The sequence below is a fragment of the Amphibalanus amphitrite genome, unplaced genomic scaffold (genome assembly GCF_019059575.1).
Source record: "Amphibalanus amphitrite isolate SeventyFive unplaced genomic scaffold, NRLGWU_Aamphi_draft 000065F_arrow, whole genome shotgun sequence".
In the NCBI taxonomy this organism is placed as follows: domain Eukaryota; kingdom Metazoa; phylum Arthropoda; class Thecostraca; order Balanomorpha; family Balanidae; genus Amphibalanus; species Amphibalanus amphitrite.
Genome location: NW_024881561.1, coordinates 316,801 through 342,015, shown reverse-complemented (window position 1 = coordinate 342,015; position 25,215 = coordinate 316,801). Strand labels below are relative to the sequence as shown.

Here is a 25,215-nt window from a genome sequence, read left to right as displayed (position 1 = left end):
TGCACGTGCAAAATACAAAAAGAAGAGGTGCCAAATTTGTTCCCATTTCAGTAACTCGGTAATTACTGGGGCGATTTCGCTGAAACTTGGCATACAGGTAGGCACTCACCAGGCAATGCATTCCCATGTGTTGCGGTTAGGGTGCTACTGCACGTGCGCACGTGCAGGGGGCGTTTCCAGATCTCGAGAATGGCTAGGCCGATTGCGCTCAAATTTGGTACACGGTTGGGGACCGGTTAGTAGGGTGCCGTGCAAAAGTCATTTTGGACCCCGTTTGCACGTGCGCACGTGCAGAATGCCGCTCCCAGATCTCAGGAGTGGCTGGGCTGATTGCGTTCAAATTTGGCACACCGCTAGCGACCGGTTAGAAGGGTGCTTTGCACAAGCCCGTTGGAAGTACCCTCTCGCCCTTCCGCACGTGCAGGGCTCACTATCTCGCTCGCTCGTTCTTCGCCCAAAAGGCGTTTTACTGGTCATATGTTATCTCAATGCCAATCGACATACTTCTCGTGAGAGAGCCCTGCCTGGCTATTTTCTCGGTAGTTATTGGTATGTTCATTGTCTAGCCACCATGGCTCTACGGTCGCAGGTCGATTCCATCTTAATTGTCCCATCTGTCCTTCCTAGCCCGCTTCATTCGGCTAGTTATTTTCCCATCCCTGCCTCCCGTCTCGTCCCTTCCTCCAGTATACCGTCCCTTCCTCCCGTACCGTCCCTTCCTCCCGTTTCGTCCCGTCCTCCCGTATCGTCCTCTCCTCCATTATCGTCCCTTTCTCCTACCTCGTCCCGTCTACATGTGACTGTATACCACCCGTCTGTGTGCCTATCCGCCCATCCGCGACACGTCTCTCCGTCTAGTCGTCCATCCTGTTCGTCCCGTCCCGTCCTGTCCCGTCCCTCCCATCCGGTCCTGTTCCACCCCTCCCGTCCCGTCCTGTTCCACCATCCCGTCCGGTCCTGTTCCACCCTCCCGTCCCGTCCTGTCCCGTCCCTCCTGTTCCACCCTCCCGTCCCGTCCTGTTCCACCCTCCCGTCCCGTCCTGTTCCACCCTCCCGTCCCTCCCGTCCCGTCCTGTCCCGTCCCTTCCGTTCCGCTCCCGTCCGTCCTGTCCTACCCTCCCGTCCCGTCCTGTCCCGTCCCTCCTGTCTCGTCCTGTTCCGTCCCTCCGGTCTCATGCCGTCATTCCGCGTCCCGTCCCAGTCCTGTCTCGTATGTATTTACCTGTCATCCGTCCTCCCTCGTGCCCATACCGTCAATGTCACCTCGTCGGTCCGTCTCGTTCGTCTGCCCCTGCCCTTCACGACTAGTACAGTCGGTCTGGACCACTCTCACCGCCCCATAAGACGACCTTGACCGTGACGCCGTGTCCCGGTCAGTCAGTGACGTCACAGGAGCGTACGTCGGCAGACAGTGCGCGGACCGGCCGCGGAGGCAGGCAGTCAGTCGAGCGGGCTCGACTCGAGAGCGAGGTAGGCAGCAGGCGAGCCTGGCCCGGTCCGCACGTGACAGCTCGTGTGGAGATTGCACGGGTTGCACGGTGACACTGTGGGGAAGGCGTCTGCACACCACAGACCTTCCCGCCGCGACAAGTTAGCGGCTTGTGCTTGGATTGTAGTCTCCGCAACAGGTAAGAATGCCGGAGGTTTGGGTCTACTAAACTTTATTTTCCTGCGGATTTATTCTAATTTGCGCTTCATTTGTACCTATTGACAGTGCTGTTTTGTGTAGTAAAGGCACGCACATTCATGTTTTCAACCAATTGCATGGCTAACCTATTCCTATACGTTAACTAGGGAGTACTTAAATCAGTGTAAGGAAATTGAGCACGGGCAAAGAGCTATATAGTTTTGCTTACATAAAATTGTTAACATCGTATTTTTTTTAAAGTTATCCATAAGAACCGAAATATAGGTAGGGTAGACCTTGGGTTTGATCATTTCAGTCAATAATTAGCAAATAAAAATAAAAACAAAAAACCAAAATATGTATTTTAAGGACGTCAGCATGTCTTGCGAAAGATACATAACCAACGCAGCCATGAATGACATTTAAGAATAATGTCCTCACTCGAGTCGATTTTTAACTTACCGGTAAATCGAGCAAATACTGCATCATTGCATCATTGGACATTTTTTTTATTTTAACTGTTTTTAGCTTTGTGTTTTAACGTAAAGTGAAAGGACATTTTCTGTCGTTTAACGAGAGTATTTGCTAGAGTCGTTGAATGTCCCGAATTAAGGTCACGCCTTTGCTCAAGTCGAACCCAATCAGAGTGGTAAGCACTGCAGCAGAATCCAATTGCCCTTACAACTATTAGGGAGAAATGCAGCATCATATGTTATCCTCCAGGTACTTTTGCAGCTTGAGCAATAAATATTTCCAATACTTGATCCGGTGATAAATGAAGAGATTACCTTTCATCAAAGACGTTAACAAAACGTCTAGGAAAACAGCACTTGATATAAGCGAATTGAGTCGATAGAGCTCCTGAGTTTCGCTGTTATGTGCCTAATTCAATTATTTTTCAAGGCAGGAGCTATTCCCAAATTCCATATGTAAGTGCAGAGTCACAAAACATACCAATAATCCCAGCACAAAGACCATTTCTCCCCACATTTCCCAAAAGTGGATGACTGGTTTGTTTGGAATGGTCGTGAGGTGTTTTTCGTGCTTGTGCCGCGTTTGTTGTCGATCCCGTATCCCGTAAACCGTTCTTCCCGCCCGCCACCGTTCCTCCCGCCCGCCTTAGCTGGCAGCGTGTGCCTTGTTCCGGTATCACAAGTACACCACATCCGTGCCCCGGTATGAGTGCTGTATCCCTATTTCGTTTATATGCTAATACGCCGAAGTTCTTGAAATTAGAGTCACATCAGTTATTCATCAGATTTCCAGTATTGATAATGGCCCGCAATTTGCTGCACAAATAAATAAGAAGATATAAATGGAGGTTGCTAGAAAAAGGACACTGAGTTCTCTATTGATGAATATATGTAGTATTTTAATTACCCTGCATTTGTTCGGCCTGGTAACGCGCTCTTGTGACATTGGATTTTAGGGCACTTTAACGATGATTGCGTATCTTTAATCACATAAATGATAAAAGAGTTTCAAGAATGCGATGAATTGGTTGGCTAGTTAAAGGCAATTAATACTGGACTTGTGACAGATGGCCGGATAAGCTACTCTTAGTTTGCATAGGAAGGGACGCTTTTATCATCGTTCCTCCTTGCATTGGATTTGGGACTTTCTAGTCCTAACTTGCATATTGTTCATTTTTTGCATTGGTAAATTGTCCAAATATATCGTGAAAGCTGACGATATCTGAAGCTCGCAACTCGAAGAAAAACGTGAAGAAAAGAAAAAATCACAAAAAATATGATGTAGGTATAGTAGTTCAATAACAACGTAATCTGCCGACGCCGATAGATCATAAGAACGCCGATAGATCATGAATATTATTAGGTTACAGATCGTTTTTAGTGCACTTTACCGGAAAGTTTACCATGATTAATGCGAAACCCTCTCAGCTCAGATTGTCAAATGGCACCAATTTCGCGCGGGTAGCCTAACGGTGGCGGTTTCTGGTTCTGCTTTACTAGTGACACAGTCGCTGAGCTCGTGCACTGCCGTACGTACGGGAGAGAGCGAGCGAGCCGTTTGCTATGCACGGGAGCCGTTATTGGGCCCGCGCCAGTCACTCGAAATGGCGTGCACGAGATACCGGAGTACCGGCACCGTGTTCAGGACGGCTGGGTGTGCAGTGTGCAGCTCGGGGCAGACACACGCCACCCGAGTGATACACGGCCGACCGACCGGCCGACCGACCGCGACACCGCCGGTACCCGCTAACACAGGCGTGACCGCAAGCTGAGCCGCGTGAGACGATCAGCTGATCAGAGGGGCACGGGGAGCTCAGCTGATCAGAGAGTTGATCAGCTGATCAGAGGGGCACGGGTGGTTATCAGAGGGGCACGGATGATTGGCTGGTTGAGACGCAAGAGCTACAATTGGTTAAGATAATCACGACTTGCAAAGTCGTGATTAAGTCCATGCCATCAGCATGGACAACATTGATAACATTGCATACAATGTCCACATTGCTAATACATGAAAGATCAACTAAATCTCGATGAAGGGTTGCTCGATTGATTGCACATCAGAGCAACAACCTAGCACAAGCCAGTTCCGGTAGTGCATGACAATTCTTGGAGTACCTCGACGAATGCGGAAACTTAGGAACCTCTTAAGATTTTCACTGTCATGTGTTCCAGCTAATACAATCAGGTTTCACAGATCTGTTTCTCACCAAGCAAGCTATTTCCTGATCACCCAAATCAGCGTTTGCAAATGCTGGTTCGTGTCCAGTCTTCCATGATCCTCCCACGCCTAGATTAAACCCACGTCTGTCTGACTGTCTGACAATCAGTCTGTCTGTCTGACTGTTTGACAATCAGTCTGTCTGTCTGTCTGTCTGTCTGTCTGTCTGTCTGTCTGTCTGTCTGTCTGTCTGTCTGTCTGACAGTCTGTCTGCCTGTCTATCTATGTGTTTGTCTGTCTGGTGACCAATATCTCTGTGTCAGGTCCGCGTCTCTCTGCCTGCCGCAGCGATGGCCCTCTGCCTGCCGTCGGCCAAGCTCCTGCGCCGCCAATTCGTGCTGCTGGTGGTGTGGAGTTTGGCCTGCTACGGTCTATACAGGTGAGCCCTCGCCCCACCGGAAGGCGTACACGGCGTCTGTGCATGGACCGCCTCCGCCGTTACCCGGCGCGGCGCCCGCCGGCCGGAACTGGAACTGGGGTCACTGACTGACGCCGTGGGCGAGGTTGGGACCTGACCGGCGAGACGGCACTCCGGCCGGCGAGCCAGGCCTGTCGAAGAGAAATGGGCGAGTCTGCGCCCTGCAGCTCCGGCCAGCGAGCAATGGCAGCCCTGGGCACGGGGCTCCGGCTGGCTAGACGGAGCGAATGGCGAGACGGGGCGAACTGGCGCCCCGATGATCTGGTTCACCGCCTGCGTTATCCGAACGGCTGCCTCCTCGGAACAATATGATCTATGTTTTGTTAGTTCCTGATTCACCTAGTTGGAACTTCATTTTCAATGTGCAACTGCATTACACGACGAATAAAATTGCGGCGTGATCAACATTTGATGAATGAATGCGCCTGTTTTACTTCAGTGTGGCATCGACGTTTTTCTGTGTGGTCTACCTTGCTAGATATTTATTGTGCATTTCCCTCATTTAGCTGATTTTGCAAGATTCAGTGGTTTCAAAGGGGCGTATAACATACCTAACGGAGAATGCTTCAACAATCCGGCGTATCCAAAAGACCCGCAAACCATGTCATTTAAGAGACAAGCGGTGAAAGGAAGTCATCCTAATCCCAGACGTCTAATGGCTGTCTTCAGACGACCTCGGCTCTGAGATGTGTGAGTTCTGAAATGGAATGTCGGCTCCGCCGTACAATAGGTCCCGCAGCACTCAGTGATGACAGGCTCGGTAGAGGTTCATTCATCAGACATCACCGCATTGACAGTGAAGACCTGAACGGAGTCCCAGTCAGTGCCTCGGGGAAGGTGAAGATCGCTTCGACCTACATTTATTCTCATCATTGGTATTCATGCCAATGATAAGCTACGGCTTATGCAGTCTATGAGGAGGTAAAGTACCAAGTAGAGCCTTAAGTGTACCAAGTAGAGCCTAAAGCGAACAAGCAGAACTGTCTCTCCAAGTGCAGGGACTCAACAGAGCTGTCGCCTGTCTGTGTCTAAATACGGCATTGGACTGGACAGGTCAGCCAGCTAACTTGGACAGTGGACACGTCAAGCTTGGATACCTATCAGTACCAAAAAGCAAAAAGCAAATGACCAAGTGAGTGTGGATGCATGGATAAAGGCTAATGAAGAATACAGAATTAAAGAACTCCATATTGAGCTAATAAACCGGTTAAGAAACACAGACCGGTGATGCACGGCTGAAGAAATAGAACAAAGGCGACTATCGCCGGCCGATTCTCATCTAATTCCCAACAGGAGTCCGTCAGAGTTGCGTATTGTCCCCGATCGGCACCGGTCCAATCCATTCCTGTCCTGCCTCACGCTGATATCAGGCCCAGAGATGCTCCATAAATCATAAAAGCAGACCATGCCTCCCAGCGCCACTGAAACCAGTCGTGTCGAAAACATTCTTCGCACGTAACCTAACCGCACATGGTCACGACTCGTATTGTAAGACATAGAAAAACACGGCCAGCTAATGTCACCGCGGACGGCGTCACGGCGGACACAAGGCCACGCTTTGAAGACGGCTGTAAACGACGTGCCGAGTGATTCCTGAACCGATCCGCCGAAGGACGAAAAACTAGACAGTCTGAGGCATAGGTACTGCATTTATGGGACTATGGTTTATGGATTACAAGTCGGAGCAAATGGACTTTGTCCGCCGACGATGGGCAATTTGGCCCCGCTGACACCACACCCCTCAATGTGAAGGACAGAGGACATCTCTTGACCAACGGGGCACCGTTCGACCCTGCCTCCTGAGTCGGCCCATTGCGTCATCCGGTCGCCGGTTTCTCAACGGCCCACCCTATACCCGCCATCACCGCACAGTGGGCCGATATGCCATTCTAGCGCGACAGGGCCTGAATCTTCGAACGGAACCCTTGGTTTTTCGCGAGTAATTCGCGTAAAAAGCGACCGATCGCAACGAAACTTTCAGTACCTACCCTCGCGATAACTACTTTTATAGCTAACCTGAAAATTTCATTAACCTGACCTTAATGATCTTTGACCTGTGACCTTCTTTCGAGACCATGTTTGGCCGGAATCGCGATTCGGCGTATGTCGGCTCGCATTAGCCGCGGGTTTGCAGTCTTTTCTTGGTTTAAAGCGTTCAAACATGGGATAATATGTTGCTCCCATGCATTAGGGCGGGTGTCAAGGTCACCAGAAGGTCAGGTAAGGTCATGGACCTTTGATGACCTTGGTTCACTTTTTTCGAGTTTTACATGTTTCTAGGCTAGTTTTTGGAGCTGAATTCGAATCTAGCAACCATTTGAGCATTTACTATGTAGCTTTGGTGCCTTCGTAACATGGTACAAAGCTGTCAGAGGCGGTTGCCACCTACTGCAAATACCCGGCAAAACCCTTACTGGTTGACCTGACCTGACCTGGCCCGACCTGGCCTAAATGTATGAAGACATCATCTATGATCGTAAATAACATTATATTCGTGATCAGCACCCAAAAAAACCATAGCAGCCACCCTTTACGACGTTCTAACAGGTCCCGATTTTCCCGACTTTTGGATCATTGACCTGACCTGGAAGGTCAACCGATGACCTAGGAACTTACAATTGAGTATCATCAGCTTCCTCTTGTCACGGGCAACACGCTCGTCTTTTCCGCGAAGCTCTAGCTCGATCAGGGGCGAAACGGCGGGGGGGGTCCCACAGACCCCTTCTATACGTTCGCGGCTGGAAAAACACCACTAGGGGCGAGGGTAAGCCAAATCTGAGGGCTTATTTCAGAAAGACCGCTAAAAGAGCAATTGAATGCACTTTTCCGCGATGATGTAGCTCTATTGGTCCCTGAGGTAAGGGCCGGTTTTCGAGAAATGTTGATATATGCAACATTTTACCTTCGATGACCTCTGGTGACGTGACCTTTGACCTGACCTAGAAATGACTAATTACTTCATCTGGAATTTTGGGCGCTCTTTCGAATGCCACTTACTACGTGTCGCTATGTGGCCCAAGAGCCGAGTTAGAAGGGGGAGTGTTCAATCAACACCTCCCGGCCCGGCGCGTTTGACGCCGAGCACCGGTCCGGCGCAGGTTGATGTTTGGCTGCTACATCCAAAGTCGCAAAAAGTCGCAAAAAATGACTGTTGTATCTTGTAGTGCAATGACTCATTGACATGTCGCGAGATTTTCGAAGCGGTACTCTGCGGTACTTTTTTTAAAAGTCTATTTGTGTGTGACATCAATTATGTGAAATTATATTTTCGTCTTTAAATCTTTGCGGTGCCAATACATCATAACCAAGTAAGAGTTCGCCATTTTCATGTGGTTATGTGTGTTCTGCAAACCCGGAGCTATCGTTTGATGTATATAAATGTGGAATTCCTCCTCAAATTGTGATTGTTTTCGTGGATCAAAGATACGTTGTCGAAGAGTGCGGGGGACGAGTTCGGTCCAAACGATTCCGAAGCTCGTGTTTAAGCTGAGTTTTCGCCATGAAATAGCAATTGTGTTGGAAAACAAAGACCACAGCAATGTAGTATGATCATTTTTGAACAAATTGGTATAGGTTTCATTGCACATCCACAAAGTTCGATTTTTTACCCATGTCGTGCTAGACCTGGCGATCGGCCCAGTGTGCACCGGGCGGACGGCGGACACCGGACACGGTGTCCTGTCCGGACCCGGCGGCCCTGGCGCGGACACGGGCACGGACCTGCCTTGACCCGCCGCGTCGGCCGTACCTGTTCGGCTCGGTACTGACCAGGGAGCTGCAGGGAGCGTGGTCATGGTGGACACTGGATGACGACGTCTTTTCCCAGTGAACACTAAGCACGGACCAGGAAGTGATGTCTTCCGCTCCATAATTTCATCCGTCACAACACAACGTTATGGGATTCGTTCCAATCCCAAGTCTGCTTTTCGCCAAAACACTTATTTTCTACAAGCTCATGATGCCTTTATGAGACCCACTAAAATTGCGGGAACAGGGTTTGAAAATAATGAGGCTCAGTCACAAAACTATAAGTTTATGCCATATTGGCATATTACCAATTACCAGGGAATGGAATACCTATGAAAGATCAAGGATGTAATTTAAGTTGAATATTTGTGCGCCCGGATCCATACCCGGACAAATTCATCTGCACTGCCGTGTTCATCAGCCGTGTTCAACCGCATAGCTAAAAAAAAAAACAGCCGTGTCCCCGTCTGTCGTCATCTGTTGTCAAAGAGACTGTGGCTGTCTGTGCCCGGAGGCAGTTCCGCGCTACGCTAATTACGCTGATTACCCGTCACGCGATGACGCTAGTGACTAGTGAGGTATGAAGCGGTATTTGGGAAAGCGGCCGCGGTGGACAGCGACCAGCGATGGAGTTAAATGGCTATTAATGAGGGATCCAAGGTCGGAAGGGTGGGGAACATTGCTGCCCAGACGCAGTTCTAATCGTTTTTGTCGCCTCCTGGCGTTTCCGCCGTCCTTTAACTGAGGCCGCGGCCCATCCTTGGCTCGGAGACTGTCATTACCCGGCTGACTGAGCTAAGGACGGGCAGAGTGTTAATGAGATACCTCAGACATTGTGACACAGGTGTGTCTCGAGCCTTGGAAACTCGAGATTTAATTATATTCACTTGAGGTAGGATGAGAGACGATTTGTCGCTTACTTGACTTTATAATGATATAAGATGCTGTTCGGGATACGGATCGCACATGGTACCATTCGAAATTCTATGTAGTTTTGCGCGACACAATGGCTCTCTAGGAATATCTTATAAGTTCTGCTAGCTTCGTGACGGATTTGTCAATATTTCGTTTGGCATCCACCCGCAGTGGCACTTCCTATATCAAGTGCTCTCGCGATTCGATGGATGACTCATATTCTGATGTTTTGTTGTACAATGTGCACTTCTCTTATAAAAACATGCGTGCACGATGCGGTGTCACCATAGGGCAACTCGTTAAACTATATATTGACAAACTATAGGCACTATATGAAAAGTCGGAAACCCCTCCTCGCCTACATATGTGCGACACGTGTAGTCCCCTCTAGGGCTGATAATCCCGGGATCGGGATCCCGGGATCCCGGGATTGTATTAATCCCGAATCCCGGGATTTGAAGCATCGGGATTTCGGGATCCCGATATTTTCCGTACAGAAACATCGTTCATAAAGTGTAGCTGATAGTAGGTATGTAAAAAAGGTAAGTGAGTAACAACGCATTACAGTGCAGTTTTATGTCCAAAGATCTTACTTACGCCGTGCAAAGTCGTTATGCACAAGTATTGGTTACATATATATACCTAATTTACATTGTTTCACACCGTCTCAGCCTTCACAATGTGGCGAGAGACGAGCTCTCTCTCGGCTCATCTCTCGCTCCCCGCGACGTCCCTCGCGTACTCGGTTTAACAGATCATTTTGCACGATGACATACTATGCCGACTATCGAATTCGAGTCCATCGAGTGGGTGGAGGTCGGCCGTCTTCTCTGTGTGACTGTGGGAGCACGTCTGGTGGCTCAGTTACTGTCAGTGCCCCGTGGCTGGACGATCCATGAGGCTGGCCGGGCGCCCTGGGCATGGTTACCGTTAGTGAATAATTATTAATTACGTGCCTTTGTGATAAGCTATAGCTAACTTTGCCAAAATGTCGGATTTTGCTGAATTTAAAGGCAGTGCGGTGTGGGAACATTATCTAAGAAGTCAAGATGGCCACACAGCAAAGTGTCGTCTTTGTAAAAAGGTACTGAAAATATCTGGAGGTTCCACCAAAGGACTTCACGTCCACCTCAGGAGCAAGCATGGTGGTATGAGTGTTGCTGGACCATCCCGATCCAGAGAGACGCCGCAAAACGTGTCCGGCGAAGGTCAAGGTGAGAGCGCTAAAACCACGGCACCGCATGTAAAAGGAATGAAGACCTTAGATTGCTACTATGTTTCCAAAACGGACGACGACCTGGATGCTATCCTAGCTAAATGTGCGCGAGAGATGGGATACCTTTTACAGTTTTCTGTACCTCACCGGACCTACGCGGACTTTTGGCTGCTAAAGGATATAAAAACCTTCCAACCCATCACAACACGATCCGCCGGCGTGTCCTCAAACACTGTGCTCGCCTGAAGTGTGACGTGAAGGCGAAGCTGGCCGAAGAATTGTCAAATGGCAAACGGTTCTCACTTACGATCGACGAGTATACGTCCCTGAAAAACCGTCGCTATATGAGCGTGACTGTCCACTGCGAAGGTAACATGTGGGGTCTCGGTGTCGCGCGTTGTCACGGATCGATGCCAGCAGAGAAATGTCTGGATCTTCTGCAGGGCAAGCTGGCAGAATTTGGCCTTGAACTCAGTAAGCACGTCACCTGCGTCACAACCGACGGAGCTTCGGTGATGGTGAAATTCGGGAAGTCACTGCCATGTGAGCACCAACTCTGCTTCGCACACGGTGTTCACCTCGCCGTTGTCGACGCTCTGTACTCGGGTGACGCCGGGCAGACCTCTGAACAAGCAGATGACGACCGTGGTGGTGGTGGACCTAACCAGGTGAGCTTAGTATACAATTATGCATACATCTGATATAGGCACCTAGCGTGAAAATAGAATAACAGTGACGAAATGGTAGAAAATTGTGCACCAAAGTTCGTATCATTTACTGTGCGATTTCACTTCATAAGAGTCAAAGAACAAACAACATTTCACCCAGAGAACAAGGCTTAAGAGCATCGAGCTCAGTTTCATCCGCATCGCGCAATTACTCTCCTTAACCCGCGCCCGGCTGGGGGTCCTGGATTTCCACGCCCTGCTGGGGGGGTGTTTGAACACCCCCCCCCCCTTCTAACTCGGCTCCTGGGCCACGTAGCGATACGCGGAAGGCGGCGTTCGAAAGAGCGTAAAAATTAATGAGGAAATCACTTCGGTCAATTTTTTGGTCAGGTCAAAGGTCAGGTCACCAGAGGTCATTGAAGGCAAACTTTCGCCGATTTCCAGGTCGAATGTCGACAATTTCCAAGAAGCCAACGCATAACTCGGGAACCAATAGAGCTACAGCGCCGCGGAAAAGCGCATTCGATAGCCCTATTAACGCCCTTTCTGAGTATTTCCCTCAGATTTGACCTAACGTCAACGGTTTTGCCTGCAGGGGGCAAAAACTGCAAAATAGCCGATTTTTTCGGAAACAGTTTTTCTACAATAACTTTTGACCCAAGCCTTGTACGAGCTTACTTTTACCGGCATCGTGTTTCTCTCGTCAAGACGCATTGAATGGACTATAACTTGACCTTGAAAGGTCAACTTGAAAATTTGACCTCAGGTCAAGGTCATGACCTGACCGGAAAGGGTCATGTTGCATATCAGTCGATCCGTATCGTCGAGCTGAACACATCTAAGGCGTTTTCATCGCTCTAGCATGCCTCTATCAAAAGTTATTTGCGAAAAACTGTTAGATACCTTTCGTGACCTAAGATGACCTCAGGGCATAAACAGGGGTCACGGACACCATTTTCATGTTCAGTGTGTCTAAACCACTTGTAATTCAGTGTTTGGGAGTGTTTATAATATCTTTCGTCCAAAAGAGGCGCATTTCAATTTTCTCCCATTGATTATCAGGAGTATGAAAAATAACCTCTTGCTCATATCTGAAGGAATTAAAAAATTAAAGACCAATATATATTCGGGCGTGGCCCTTCCTCAGTGGTACAGTGTTACAATGGAACAAGAGAGACGTATGTGACACACATGAGACTAAATACATTATTTTGAATAAAATCACTCACAGATATTTTGCATGCGCTTCCAAAATCGGTGTCGATCTAGATTTACTTGGCAGGAAAATGAATGGTTGCATGAAACAAATTAATACAGTTCGATATGATAGGGATACGCTTGGTCTAAACCTAGCAATGTACTACTTAGCAATGTTATACGATCAATGTTAAGGTGTGGTAGTATGTTGAATAGGTATCATACTCATATGTACTGTGAACAAGACGCTGATTTGTGGAAGCTTGCGACGTAATGTGTGTAAATGTTGGCAATATGTATAACAAGGTTTAGACCAAGCGTATCCCTATCATATCGAACTGTATTAATTTGTTTCATGCAACCATTCATTTTCCTGCCAAGTAAATCTAGATCGACACCTATTTTGGAAGCGCATGCAAAATATCTGTGAGTGATTTTATTCAAAATAATGTATTTAGTCTCATGTGTGTCACATACGTCTCTCTTGTTCCATTGTAACACTGTACCACTGAGGAAGGGCCACGCCCGAATATATATTGGTCTTTAATTTTTTAATTCCTTCAGATATGAGCAAGAGGTTATTTTTCATACTCCTGATAATCTTATCAACAATGCTCAACTCAACGTTTCAATACCTGAATTCTCCCATTGACTTATAAATGGGGAGGTCGCAAAATTGACCTGACCTTAGGTCATCGAGATCAAAATTCTGAGATATACATTTTGTTCATGGTATTGCTCTTAGCAATCGCTGAAAGTTTCAAAGCGATCGGTCACTCGGTGTAGCTATGACAGACATTGAAACTTTTTATGAGGTGAGGTCACTTCAAGTGACCTGGTGCCCTGACCTTGAATGACCTTGGTCTGAAATTTTCACAATATGTGTAGAATTGATGTATGATAAGGTGTACTAAAAACGGCGGCGCTCCGCGCCGCCGTTTTTGAGATATTTGCGAAAAACCACAAGGGGGGGTGTTCAAACACCCCCCCAGCAGGGCGCGGGTTAAAGCATAAAGAGTCGTAAATCTTCATCTACAAATAATCCGAGGAGCCAACACAGCAGGATGACCCCTTAATATATGTACATCTTATATAGATTAATAAGGTAAGGATATTGTCGCCTTGCAGGTGAACTCGTCAGATGAATCCGACGGTGATGACGAGGATGAGGACGACAACGTGGAAGAAAACACTACTGGTGCTACTGGTCACCACGAACTACATAGTTCGCTCTCTCCAGTCGTTAAAAGCATTAGAAACATTGTCCGCTGGTTTAGAAAATCGCCCGTACGAAATTAAGTCCTTCAGAAATACGTCAGAGAGGAGCGTGGGCAGGAACTGATGCTAGTGCTAGACTGTAAAACCCGATGGAATAGTTTGTATGACATGCTAGAACGATTTGATAACCTCAAAGCATCTGTCCACAAAGCACTCATTGACATAGGAGACAAACGTATGAAAATGATCGATGATTATGAATACGCCGCCATACCTGCGCTCATTCGCTGCCTGAGAATCATGAAACTCGGAGCAGAAGCGCTATGCAGGTGAGAAAGTGGACTATTGGAGGCTGAAGCTGCTCTAAAGTTTATGTTAAGCGCGCTTGACAAGGAGGACTGCGCGATTGCATGTAAACTGTCTGATGCGTTGAAACAGTGCATCCGACAGAGACGGTCACGTGCGGCTAAAGTCCTACAATCGCTCCATAACAAAATGTCGGCAGACAGAGACTGGAAAGATATTTTTCCTAGTGCCTCTCGCAAGGAAGCACAGGACTGATGATGGAAAGTCCACATGATGGAAAGATTGGGAGAACAGATGCATGATACCGAAGTAGGTGTAGATACAGAAGTGATGGACGCTGATGATCCTGAATCAGCGCCGTCTCTTCAGTCGATGCTTCAACAAGCTCTAGATGAGGTTAGAGCTCCAGAGCAAGGCACCAGTTCATGCCCGTCTGGGATTAACTTTTCGCAATCTTCTCTGATGATGACGAAGGCCATAAGGAAAGAATTGGAAAATTTACCTATCTCAGGAAGGACAGGCATGGTAGCGCTGTCCTACAACTGGCTGAAGGGCATAGTTCCTACGAGCGTTGAATCGGAACGAGTGTTTTCCACTGTCGGGAATATCGTCACAAAAGTGCGGTCGAGTCTCGGCGACGAAGTCGTTGATGCACTTTGCTTCCTCAAGTGCTACTACCGTAACAAGTGAATGTGACCAGGACATGCTGCTGGTCAGACGACCACAATCCGTAGGCACGTCTACTGTATCCTGACTCGAAATATAAACAAGAAATACAATGATCAATGTCATTCATGCTCTTATATTTGTTCGGGGTGAAGGTGTATGCCTGGTATTGTGTTTATGATGGTAAGGATGCGCCATATACATACGATATTGCAAGAAAATTCTGCTTTGTAGACAGGTTAAAATAAAAACTGCTCAATCCCGGGATCCCGGGATATCCCGGGATTGCATTTCTAAAATCCCGGGATCCCGGGATTGCCAAAAAGTCCCGGGATTATCAGCCCTAGTCCCCTCCCTGCTGAAGATAAGCTTCGAGCTCGCGGATCAGCGCCGATGGCCATAGGGAGCTAATTATAGGCAATCCATGTGAATGGATGGCACTGAATCCCATAGGTCCTGTACCGGTCCTCCTTCGCCACCGAGGACGGCAGGCTGGCAGTACGGTAGCACCGGACGTGAGTCGTTTCTCAGTATTCTACGATCGCTGTCCGTCCCGCTGACCTCGGTCCAGAATGCGGGGCTCCTGTGAGGTCATGGCGCGTCCTCCGCCGGCAGGCGCCGCGCTCAGGGGAGGGGTGGACCATCCGCTCCGCTTCGGTGACGGTGAGGATGGGAAGCATCCTTGGTGGAGGCGGAAAGTATCCTCAGGGGGAGGAGGAGGTGCCAGCGGGTCCGCCGCCGGAGGTGGCCGGTATCCTAGCAGGGAGCGGCGCGATGTCCTTATAGAGTCGGGATGGACGTACGTACGCTGCTGACTGTGGGGGAGGGACCACCGCCGCTCCTCCGCCGGCCGTCGACCGCTCCAGCACGAGCCTGTCGCGGTCTGAACACACACAGAGCCGGCAAGCCATCAACGGCCATTGTTCTCCGCGTTATTATCGTAAATAGCGGCGTAATTGTTTTACGGCGGCACCGCGGTTTCATGTTCGCCATCAGTCACCGATGAGGAGACTCCGCCGGGCACGAGGTGATGTCATCCACAATCCACATGGTCAAATGCTCCCACAAACTCGAGGGGCTCCACTCTGCGCTACGGACATGCGTTTACACTTAATTTCTAAAATATAGGAGGTACCCGTTTTGCCACTTTTAAGTGAAAATACTGTATAAGTTGGATATATTTTCATCACTCGGCTTTAGATCTCCGCTCAATAATTTTCACGGCTTATGAAGCTTGCATTGATTTTCATTGTCCAATATTGCTTCATATTTCAATATAGTCCAATATTTCATTGTCCAATAGGTGCTTCAATATTTTTGCAAAATTGATTTTCATAGCACTCACAAAGTTCGTGTTGCCAGTGCAACTTAGTCGTCGTCGTGTTTTTTTCCAACAGCAGGCAACCATTTTCTTATAGACTTTCCGCTTTCGTATATATGCACGAACTGCAGCTAGTAGCCGCTGTGTTGTAAGCATGCAAAAAGAAGGAAAGTCGACTCGATATGAAGGATATCTGACGTTATTTTCATTCTGTCACGTCCATGCTGAGCAGCTGAGGATAAACTGTTTCCTTGCCACAAATATCCGTCTGACTTCTACCACCTCGCGGACCTCGGGAGCCTTTGTGCTAAGGCGGCCGACCGTATTTGTATTTGTATTTGTATTTTACATCATTGGCACTCTTCCACTCATGGTGGCTATTCCGAGCCCTCGTCAAAACAGTAAGCGCGTTAAAAAGACACATAAACAGTTAAACCTGCAAGAGTATAAAAGCACACTAAAACTATATAAGCACAGCTAAAATGTTTGTATCGTCGCCTATCCATCTATCTGAATAGGTGGCTTTGAATACCTTTCTTAAAGCGCGGACCAGACATGACCTGAAGCTCCGTTCCTATGACATGTTCGTTGTACAGTTTACACGCTCGCTGCTTAAAAGTTCTTTGGCCAAGGCTGGTTCGAACACGTGGTACATGTAAATGACCGGACTGCCTAGTCTGGCGCTCGGAAACATCTCTGTTGTACGATATGTCCTGTCGTAGTACCTCAGGCTCACCCCTTCTAATCACCCCGTGTAGCAGACACACGTCGTTCATGTCAATCAACGCACTGACGGGGAGCCACTCCAAATTCCTAATCACGTCGGACACATGATCATACTTCCGTCTGCCAGATATCACTCTGGCAGCAAAGTTTTGCACTTTCTGTAGTCGTTGTCGTCGTCGTCGTTGTCGCACTTTGTCGTTCTGCAGTCGTCGTATGTAAATGTGAAGTCGCCGGTCTATAGTGGACTTTCCTGCACATTCAGCTCCATGGCATGGTTGGCTAACATCAGTAGCCAAGGTTACATGGACAGCAACAGGATGAATGCATATCATAGATTCTTTCTATCAGTTACAGAACTGACCATGTCTGGGCCTTGTCTGGATAACGGCACGTCCTGTACCGGCGCATATTTGCAGCGGCCGGTCTGCAGGGGGAGCGGGGTGGGGTCACTGTCCCCGTCCCTGGCAGCACGCTAATTAACCAGCAGCTCCACTGTGGCCCCTGCTCCTTACGGCACCGGTCGGCCTGCGAGGCGTGACCCCCCGGCCCGTGCCGCGCCCGGGCTCGCCAATTACCACTCAGCAGTCCTCGGCCGGGACCGGCCAGCCGCTCAACTCAGCTGATATATCCAGTGACTACCCAGTAGCCAGTGCCAGCTGCTGGGACCGTCCACTGTTTACCTGCTGCTCCACCGTCCCTGGCCTGAACAATCAGTCAGTTGGGTGGATGATCGATGGGATAAGAGGTGGGAGCTATCAGTTATGCCGCACCATCATATTATGCTGTCTCCTTCTGCACCGACCTTGATTTGGGCGGCAGCATGCAGCGAAAGCAGCGGGATACACTGAACAGCACCCCTGTCGCACTCTCCCCGAGGCTGGGCCGTGCATTAGCTCTCCCCTATGCGCGCGCGCTGCATTCCTTTCTTCTGAGCGTCACCGGAGCGGGGAATCACGCAACCTCTGGCGCACCGGGGTCACGCTCACCCGGCTCCAGGCGGCCCTAATGACGCCGCCGAGCTCCGCTGACGGCAGACGATCCGCTCCAGACCGTTTTCACCCGGTTTTCTACCGCTACCGTGACGCCCTTGACGTCACACAGCGATATACCCACCGTGACATGAGCCGTGACGGTCGCTTCTGTTTGTTGCTGCCGGCTAAATGCGGATACGGAGAGATTGCAATCGGAAAAACAAGTCAGGCAGGTTATGTCTCTGAATTCATAACCTGAAGCTCCGGACGCAGAGGTCGATAAAATCTCTGACCATCTGACCCTAGTCAGAGAAAAATAAGCGAGCGAAAATCACATAAAGAAGAAAATATCATGGAACATGGAAGAAATTCTAAGATTAGCAAAGCCAGCATTGTTACATCCATACACCTATGTCATCGACTAACAACAGCACGAGTAACAAATTAGTGATGACAGTTTTCTACCATTTCTCCACTTTCTCCCTAGTCAGAGCTGGTCTGATCCGGTCAGAAGCAACCCTGTGCCTATTAGGTCGGTTTCCCTACCAATCCATAACCAAATATCGCTCTTATTGGCAGTCGGAGAAAGTGGTGTTTTTGTCGACCGCTTTGTTTTCTTCAGCTGCCAAACTCTTGAGACAAGAGAAAAATAGTTGAGATTTATCAATAATGGTCGCTAATTCTTGCGATGTTTATTGCGAATCTGAAGGAATTTCTTCAAATACAAGGAAAAGTCTCAATAACGGGAAATAGCCACCTTAGCGGCAAAGACGCTAAGGCAGGGGTCGGCAACCTTTTTTGGATGGGGGCCTTATATGTGATTTGGAAGCAACCGGCGGGCCGGAGCATGGTCACAATTTGTTACAATCACGCGCAGGAGCAACGGACCGGAACACAATGTTAGTTACTGATGCCAGCCGCGGGCCGGATCCGGCCCGCGGGCCGTAGGTTGCCGACCCCTGCTAAGGGCCCGACAGCGACGCGCGGTGAGGGAGGGAGGGAGTGGGTAGGGGGACTAGGAAAAAGGGGAGATGAGAGGCGGGGCAGGAGGGCAGGAAGCCGGCGCTGGCCGCGGGGAAGGTAGGGGTTGGGGGGGGGGACACGCAGGAGCAAAACACACACGGGTTTCAGTCGGCAGAGGACTGCGTGCGCGTATTGTATTGTATTATATTGTATTGTATTTTACATCATTGGCACTCATCTGTGGCGAATAGTCGGCGATACCTTGGCAACAAGTCGGCGCACGCAGCGATATGTCGGCGCCGACTCGGCGACTGTTTGGTGATTATATTCGTTTATCACAAGTTCGGAGAACGGCCACGAAATTTTCCTTTTTCATGAAAAATTTGTGGCGGTCGTGACGAGCCGTAAAAGTCGCGCGGTGGACACCGAATGGTCTGCGAAATGCCAAGACCGGGGAAGAAAGATCCCGAATCGGTCCGCGACATAGGATGACCTGCATATTCGTGCACATTCGTGTACCAAAATTTGGCAGTGTAACAAGAGCATAGGCGCGGGAGCCGGGGGGGGGGGCAGTGGGGGCAGCTTGCCTCCCCAACTCTGGGGCCGTGGGGGCGGTGCCCCCACAGCTTTGAGACGGAATACCACACTTTTTTTGCAAATGTTTTCTTTTTTGTTGAAAAAGCCGAGGGGTGAAAAATAAGTGGCCTAAAACCGGCAAGAAAACTAGATTTGGGGGTACCCTAGGTTGATCTCTATTATGGTGTGCCCCCTCAGTCGGAAAGTAGTTCCCGCGCCCCTGAACAAGAGCTTATGACTGCCGTATGCCAGTGTTTTGGGTTGCGTGGATAGGTATCCAAATTCATCATTTCTCACAATCGCGAAGAAAAGCCTGGAGAAAATTGGCAGGTAGTCGGAGAAACTCCATGAATTTTGTCGACCTCTGAATAATAGCTTTGAGTAGAAGTCATGCGAGGCAGGGCCGGCGTTTGGCTAATGTCCTAAAGCCTGTCAATATTTGACTCATGTGTCTGCCGTCTGGACTCGTGTTGTAGAGCACTTCACGGATAGGCTTTTTAGGATCCGGCCCGGCCCATATCCGGCAAGTCATATCCAGATCCGCCCATTATCCGCCTTTCTTTGAATATCAGAATCCGGCCCACCCATGGCCCGTATTGCAGCCAAACTTCCAAAAAATATCCGTAATAATCCGTTTCACCAATAACTGGTTTCACCCAAAACTGGACTAACAAATTCAATCTAAGGGACCAGACAGCCATACATCTCATAGACCATCATGGTTCCAAAAACCATGCATACATTGCATACATTATCCACTTGAAGACAAGTCTTGTGACAAGTGAGTGTCATAAAATGATGCCTATTACTTTAATCAAACCTCTGCTGCCGCTTAACACATTAGGTTAATTTTTAACTTCAATGTTGAATGTTAAAATTTTGATCCGTTTTGATCCGGGTTCAACCTTCAATTCCCAAATCCGGCCCGCCCATATCCGTTCTTTTTCAACAAATTTAGAATCCAATCCTATCCGGTCCGCGGATTTATCCGTGGATAACGGATTTATCCGGCCCATGAAGTGCTCTATCGTGTTGGCTATCTTTTAGCCGCCGGCGCAAAATCTTCCTATCCCACGGACGTTTAGTATTACGCAGATAGACGGCCGGCTTTGCTAAGCGCCACGAAAGGTGCGATATAGGCTTCAGTTGCCCAGCATGTCATGACGCTGTGATACTTGTTGAATGTTGGAGTCATCAATATTCTGCTGGGGGTGGGTATCCCCCACCCCCAGCAGAATATTGATGACATGACATTTAAAGGGACCCTCCCACCTTCAAAAAAGTTCATGAATTGGCATGAAAGTGATGTCGCTCGGTTCAGAAAGAGCGAAAACGAATATCTACCAAATTTCACCGAAAAATATTCACCGGTTTTCAAGATATTAGACTTTTACTTTTGTTTACTTTTTTGGGATCTCCGCTGTTTCTAGCGACTTGATTTTAGAAGTGCGGCGTTTGCGGCAGATGTTGCGCGCAAATAGCATATACCACCGCGTGCTACAAAACGTTTTAGTCAAACATTTAAAAATCGTTAGATATTTGCGCTGACGTCACACATTCAGAGGGGTATTCCTAAGCATTAGCCCCTCTGAATCAAAATGCTGCAATTTTGAAATTCAATATTTCCGATTTAAGGCATTTCTCGATGTTGTGAGTGCCGAAACCGGTAATTGTGAGCCAGGGACCCCATTTTGGCTATCTCAACTCAAATCTAATGTTAAGGTGGGAGGGTCCCTTTAAGTCAACGACCTTTGCCAAATTGTATGGTCTTTGACTGAAGGGCAAGTGTCCGATAGACCGACTGCTGGGTATTTGGCTATGGCAAAGCAAAATGCAAGCAAATATGCCCACATTTGCAATTGGCGTTCAGACTAAGTACGTCTATGAGTTGCTTATAACGGTTAAAGATAGGCATTCAGGCACTGGGAGGCGACTTTCCTGCACGGTCTGGGCTCCGTTATATGATCAGGACGTGGACTGCCGGGCCGGTCGGCGGCTGCAGTCTGCGGCTGACAGTCGGATACACACGTGTCCCACCGGCTGCTACCGGGGTGTGCCGGCTGTCCCACGGAGGCACGCCATGTCGCTACGACCACCTGGATACATATAGGGATGCGGACCAGCCTCGGTGACGGCGGCACGCGAAACCGGAAGGCCGCGCCGCGCCGTGGGATGGATACTTGGATAGTGGGTGCCGCCGGCTGCAGCAATTGGGAAGCGTGGGCTGGGGGCTGTGCGACTGGCCAGTGCGGTGCGGGCCGTGCAGAGAATCCTTATAAACAACACTTGGAGCGAAACACGAGTGGTTAGGGAAATGGGCTGACACGACGGTACAGTAGGTCTACAAAATAAGTCCTCTCCGTATCCGGGCAGGTGGCGCCCGAGTAGCGCTCAGGCGCTAACTGCCCACTGGTGACCCGCTTACGGCGGAGACTTTTTTTGTAGACCTACTGATACATGTGCCCTGAATCCCAAGACCTAATTGCAATTATGATGGCACAATTGCGACTGGTCGGAATTATTAGCTTGTTTTGCCAACAGATCGCATTTCATAAGAAATCAGAGATCAGCAGTTCATCTTGGTTATGTCACCAGCTGCTGCAGCTGAGCTCCGAATCAGCCCGACGCTTTGGTTCGGGTGGTCAAACGGCCAGCCCGGGGGCTGGCCAAGTGTCCAATTCCATGCTGTCTTGAGTTTATAATGCTCGCCGTGTGTCGGCGGACCCTGGGACCCGAGCCGTCCAGGATATAGCTCCGATACCGTTGTGTTTCGCTCGGTAGAGCTGCCTTCGTACCCCGGTAGATAGTGAATCTAACAGCACATCGCCGACAACATGCGATCGCACCGTCACATGCCAGTAGTATTTGGTCGGCCGTGATCGCGATACACTTTTGTGGGGAAATCACGGAATGGCGGTATCGTGTATATGGAGCAGCGTGGCCAAAACAGACCGTCACCCCCGAGGGCCGCCTCGATGTGGTGAAAGGGCCCCAGTTCGCCTGGTAACAAACTGCGGGCGCTGGCCGGCGGCGCTGAGTGAGCCTCGCGCCCGCCTACCGCTCTGTGGAAAGCATCAAAGACGGGGGACGCGTCATCCTCTGTTTATGTTTTGGACTCTGTGCCAGAGATTTGCCTCGCAACTGCAGCAAAAACACCGGACACGCAGACGCAGCCGGAGCAGAGACCACGCGGGGGGGGGGGGGGCGAGGGAGGGGGCTGCCCTGTTACTAGGCGGACGTAGGCGCGGATCCTCGCTGTGCCGCGGCGGGGCTTGGTTTGTTGACGCATATTTACAATGGGATCAACAAATGCGTGATCACTCTGGGGCGTTAGAAGCGAAGAGCTAACAATAGACTGCATCATGAACTGGAAACTTATCACCCAAAAATTATTATTATTATTATTATTATTTCATTTATTTTCACCAACCACAGAAACGTGGGCGTTACGGTGAAAATAGGCACGAGGTAGGTACATACATACAGTTCACCAGGTACACAACACTTTACATGATCCACGTATGAACATACCTATTACCTATGCATGTTACCTACAGGCTACATGCACGTTACATGAACAGACTCAAACTGCCACCATATCAATATTCTCCTGATACAAAGAAGTAGTCCTCAAACGTAAAGTGCAGTGACTGGCGAGTGACATCAAATGAAACACTGGCAATTGCACACGTTGAAACGATACATTGTATAAGTACGAGCATATGACCGATAATCATGGCTTGTCAATGTCTGCCTTAGTTAGAATGTACTTTATTACTTCATTCTTTGAGGCGTTCCTCACTTGAGGGGGCAAGCTGTTCCAAAGCTTAGAGCCTTGGTAAGAAAGAAAATTTTTCATGAATTCCGTTCTTGGGGCAACAAGATCAAGGTTCTCTGATTGTCTTGTGTTACGTTCAGATTGTCGTGTCATAAAAAGCGTCGAAACGAGAGGCGTTGTACTTTCAGGAAAAAGCAGACATTGGCGGACAATATTAAGAGCAGCAATTTTATATTCCGTGGCAAGATCAACACGCCATGCCACACTTTTGCCTTCGCGACCCGCGATTCGCCTGGCAAATTTAACAATCTTAGCTATTCTTTTTGCTTGAGTCATACTGCAGTTTCCCCACACTGAAACACAGAAACGCATATGCGGCAAAACTAACGAGTTTATCAGTAGGACAATAGTTTTTAAAGGCATCATGTGGCGCAGCTGACTCAAACGGATTAGCATGCCGATACATTTGCCCGTAATTGTGTCAATGTGGTTGCTCCATGTGAGACAGCTGTCAAGTGTCACACCCAAACTGATCACGGACCGTTTGATAGGCACGACGGTATCAAATATTTGTATGCTCTTCAGGTCGATCCGTTTCAAGATAACCTTGGAGCCAAAAACAATAACCTGTGATTTAGCAACATTCAGTGATAGGTGATTTTGTGAGAACCAAGTCCTTAACTTTTTAAGCAAAACCTGAAGACGATCGACCATATCAACCAGGTCGTGAGGTGATCCAGACACTAGCACCTGGGTATCATCAGCATATTGAATCATGGAACCTGGCTCAGGAGCGACAGTAGGCAAATCGTTCACATATATGTTAAACAGTAAAGGACCCAGGACACTTCCTTGTGGAACACCCGATGAGACAAGGCCTGTAACATCACTACAGCCTCGTACATATTGGCATCTATCTGTTAGGTAGGCTTTGAACCAGGGGTGGTCAATACCCCTGGTTCTAGAAGGTACAAATATGTACCTTCTAGTTCTATCATGTTGCGATTTTCTCCCGAATACAACTGTCGTGTTTGCACATTTTCATCGAAACCTCAACGTGCAAAACATTCCATCTCATTACCTACTAAAGTACCGTCTTCATGCAATTTCAGCTACCGAGTTTTGACACATCTGTCCTAATTAGACGACCCCGGACCTGTTAACGATAGGTAACAGCCTCAAGGACCGGGCCGGGTGACATTACAGGGCGGTTACAGATCTGTTAACGATAGGTACAGCCTGAAGGGCCGTACGCCGGGTGACGTTACAGGGCGGTCCCGAATCCGATCCTGTAAAGCTGGTCCCGACTAGTCGCACGCTGTTCTAGTTAGCTCAGAACAGATGAGCCATCATTGTTCACCTGCACCATTCCGCACCCCCGCTGGCTGCTGATGTCCTTCGCGCCGGTGGTCTCCCGCCTTGCCAAACGATATACGGCATACTATAGGATGTACACGCGCCGGTGAACAGAGCAGCGACCATGACAGATGTGATGTTCGTCAGTCGATATGGGCTAATGTTGCCTTCTGAGGTCACTATCAGCCCTAATGAGCGATGATGAGAGCTTGGATGACGTCCTAGCATCGTGATAAAGGATCGCAGAAGCATCTGAATAGGCGTGCATGCGACTTGCAAGCTCCAAACTGCAGTTCCCTAAGGTGATCTCTTGATTTAGCACAGCTACCTGATCATTGATTGCGCAACAGTCTATCAATATCACCAGCCCGGCCTTGTGACGAGTTGGCACAGCAGCGCGATCTTCGTAGCTGATGCTGCAGATCGCCGCTCGCGCTAATAGATCGTGATAGCGAAGGAGATGTGCTTGTGCTCCTGTGTCGACATCGACTGCATTTGTAATGAAGATGCTTATATTGTATTGTGTTTAACAATTAACATTGCTGAACTGTGGATGCAATGCATTTTGACATAAGCTTGTCCAGAACATTTTGAATGGAACGATTCACAAGGACAGAGCCCCGCTAAACAGATCGTCAGATCTTGTTGCGTTGGACCTGCTCTTTAGACACCTACTTTCCGATCGGCGAATTCCTGCAGTCCAGAATTTAGAGTCCGAAGTTGGAACGTACGCAAAGAAGCCTATACTTCTTTGCACAAGCGCACAGAAACAAAACTGAAAACAATGGGTGTACCCCTTGAATGTTTGAACTACGAGAAAGGCGGCCTTCCGTATTTTCTTTCCCCGGTGTCCAG

At 48.9% G+C, this 25,215-nt stretch overlaps 1 protein-coding gene across 1 annotated transcript in view; it reads left to right on the top strand.

Moving 5' to 3' along the window:
• Window positions 1-1,436: 1,436 nt before the first annotated feature.
• The window catches only part of LOC122378809, a 33,415-nt gene continuing 9,636 nt past the window's right edge, over window positions 1,437-25,215 (top strand). Inside the window, exons 1-2 of the mRNA XM_043360318.1 lie at window positions 1,437-1,628; window positions 4,582-4,697. Of these exons, the coding sequence (XP_043216253.1) occupies window positions 4,609-4,697 (89 nt within the window). The 5' untranslated portion in view covers window positions 1,437-1,628; window positions 4,582-4,608. The remainder of the gene's footprint in view (window positions 1,629-4,581; window positions 4,698-25,215) is intronic.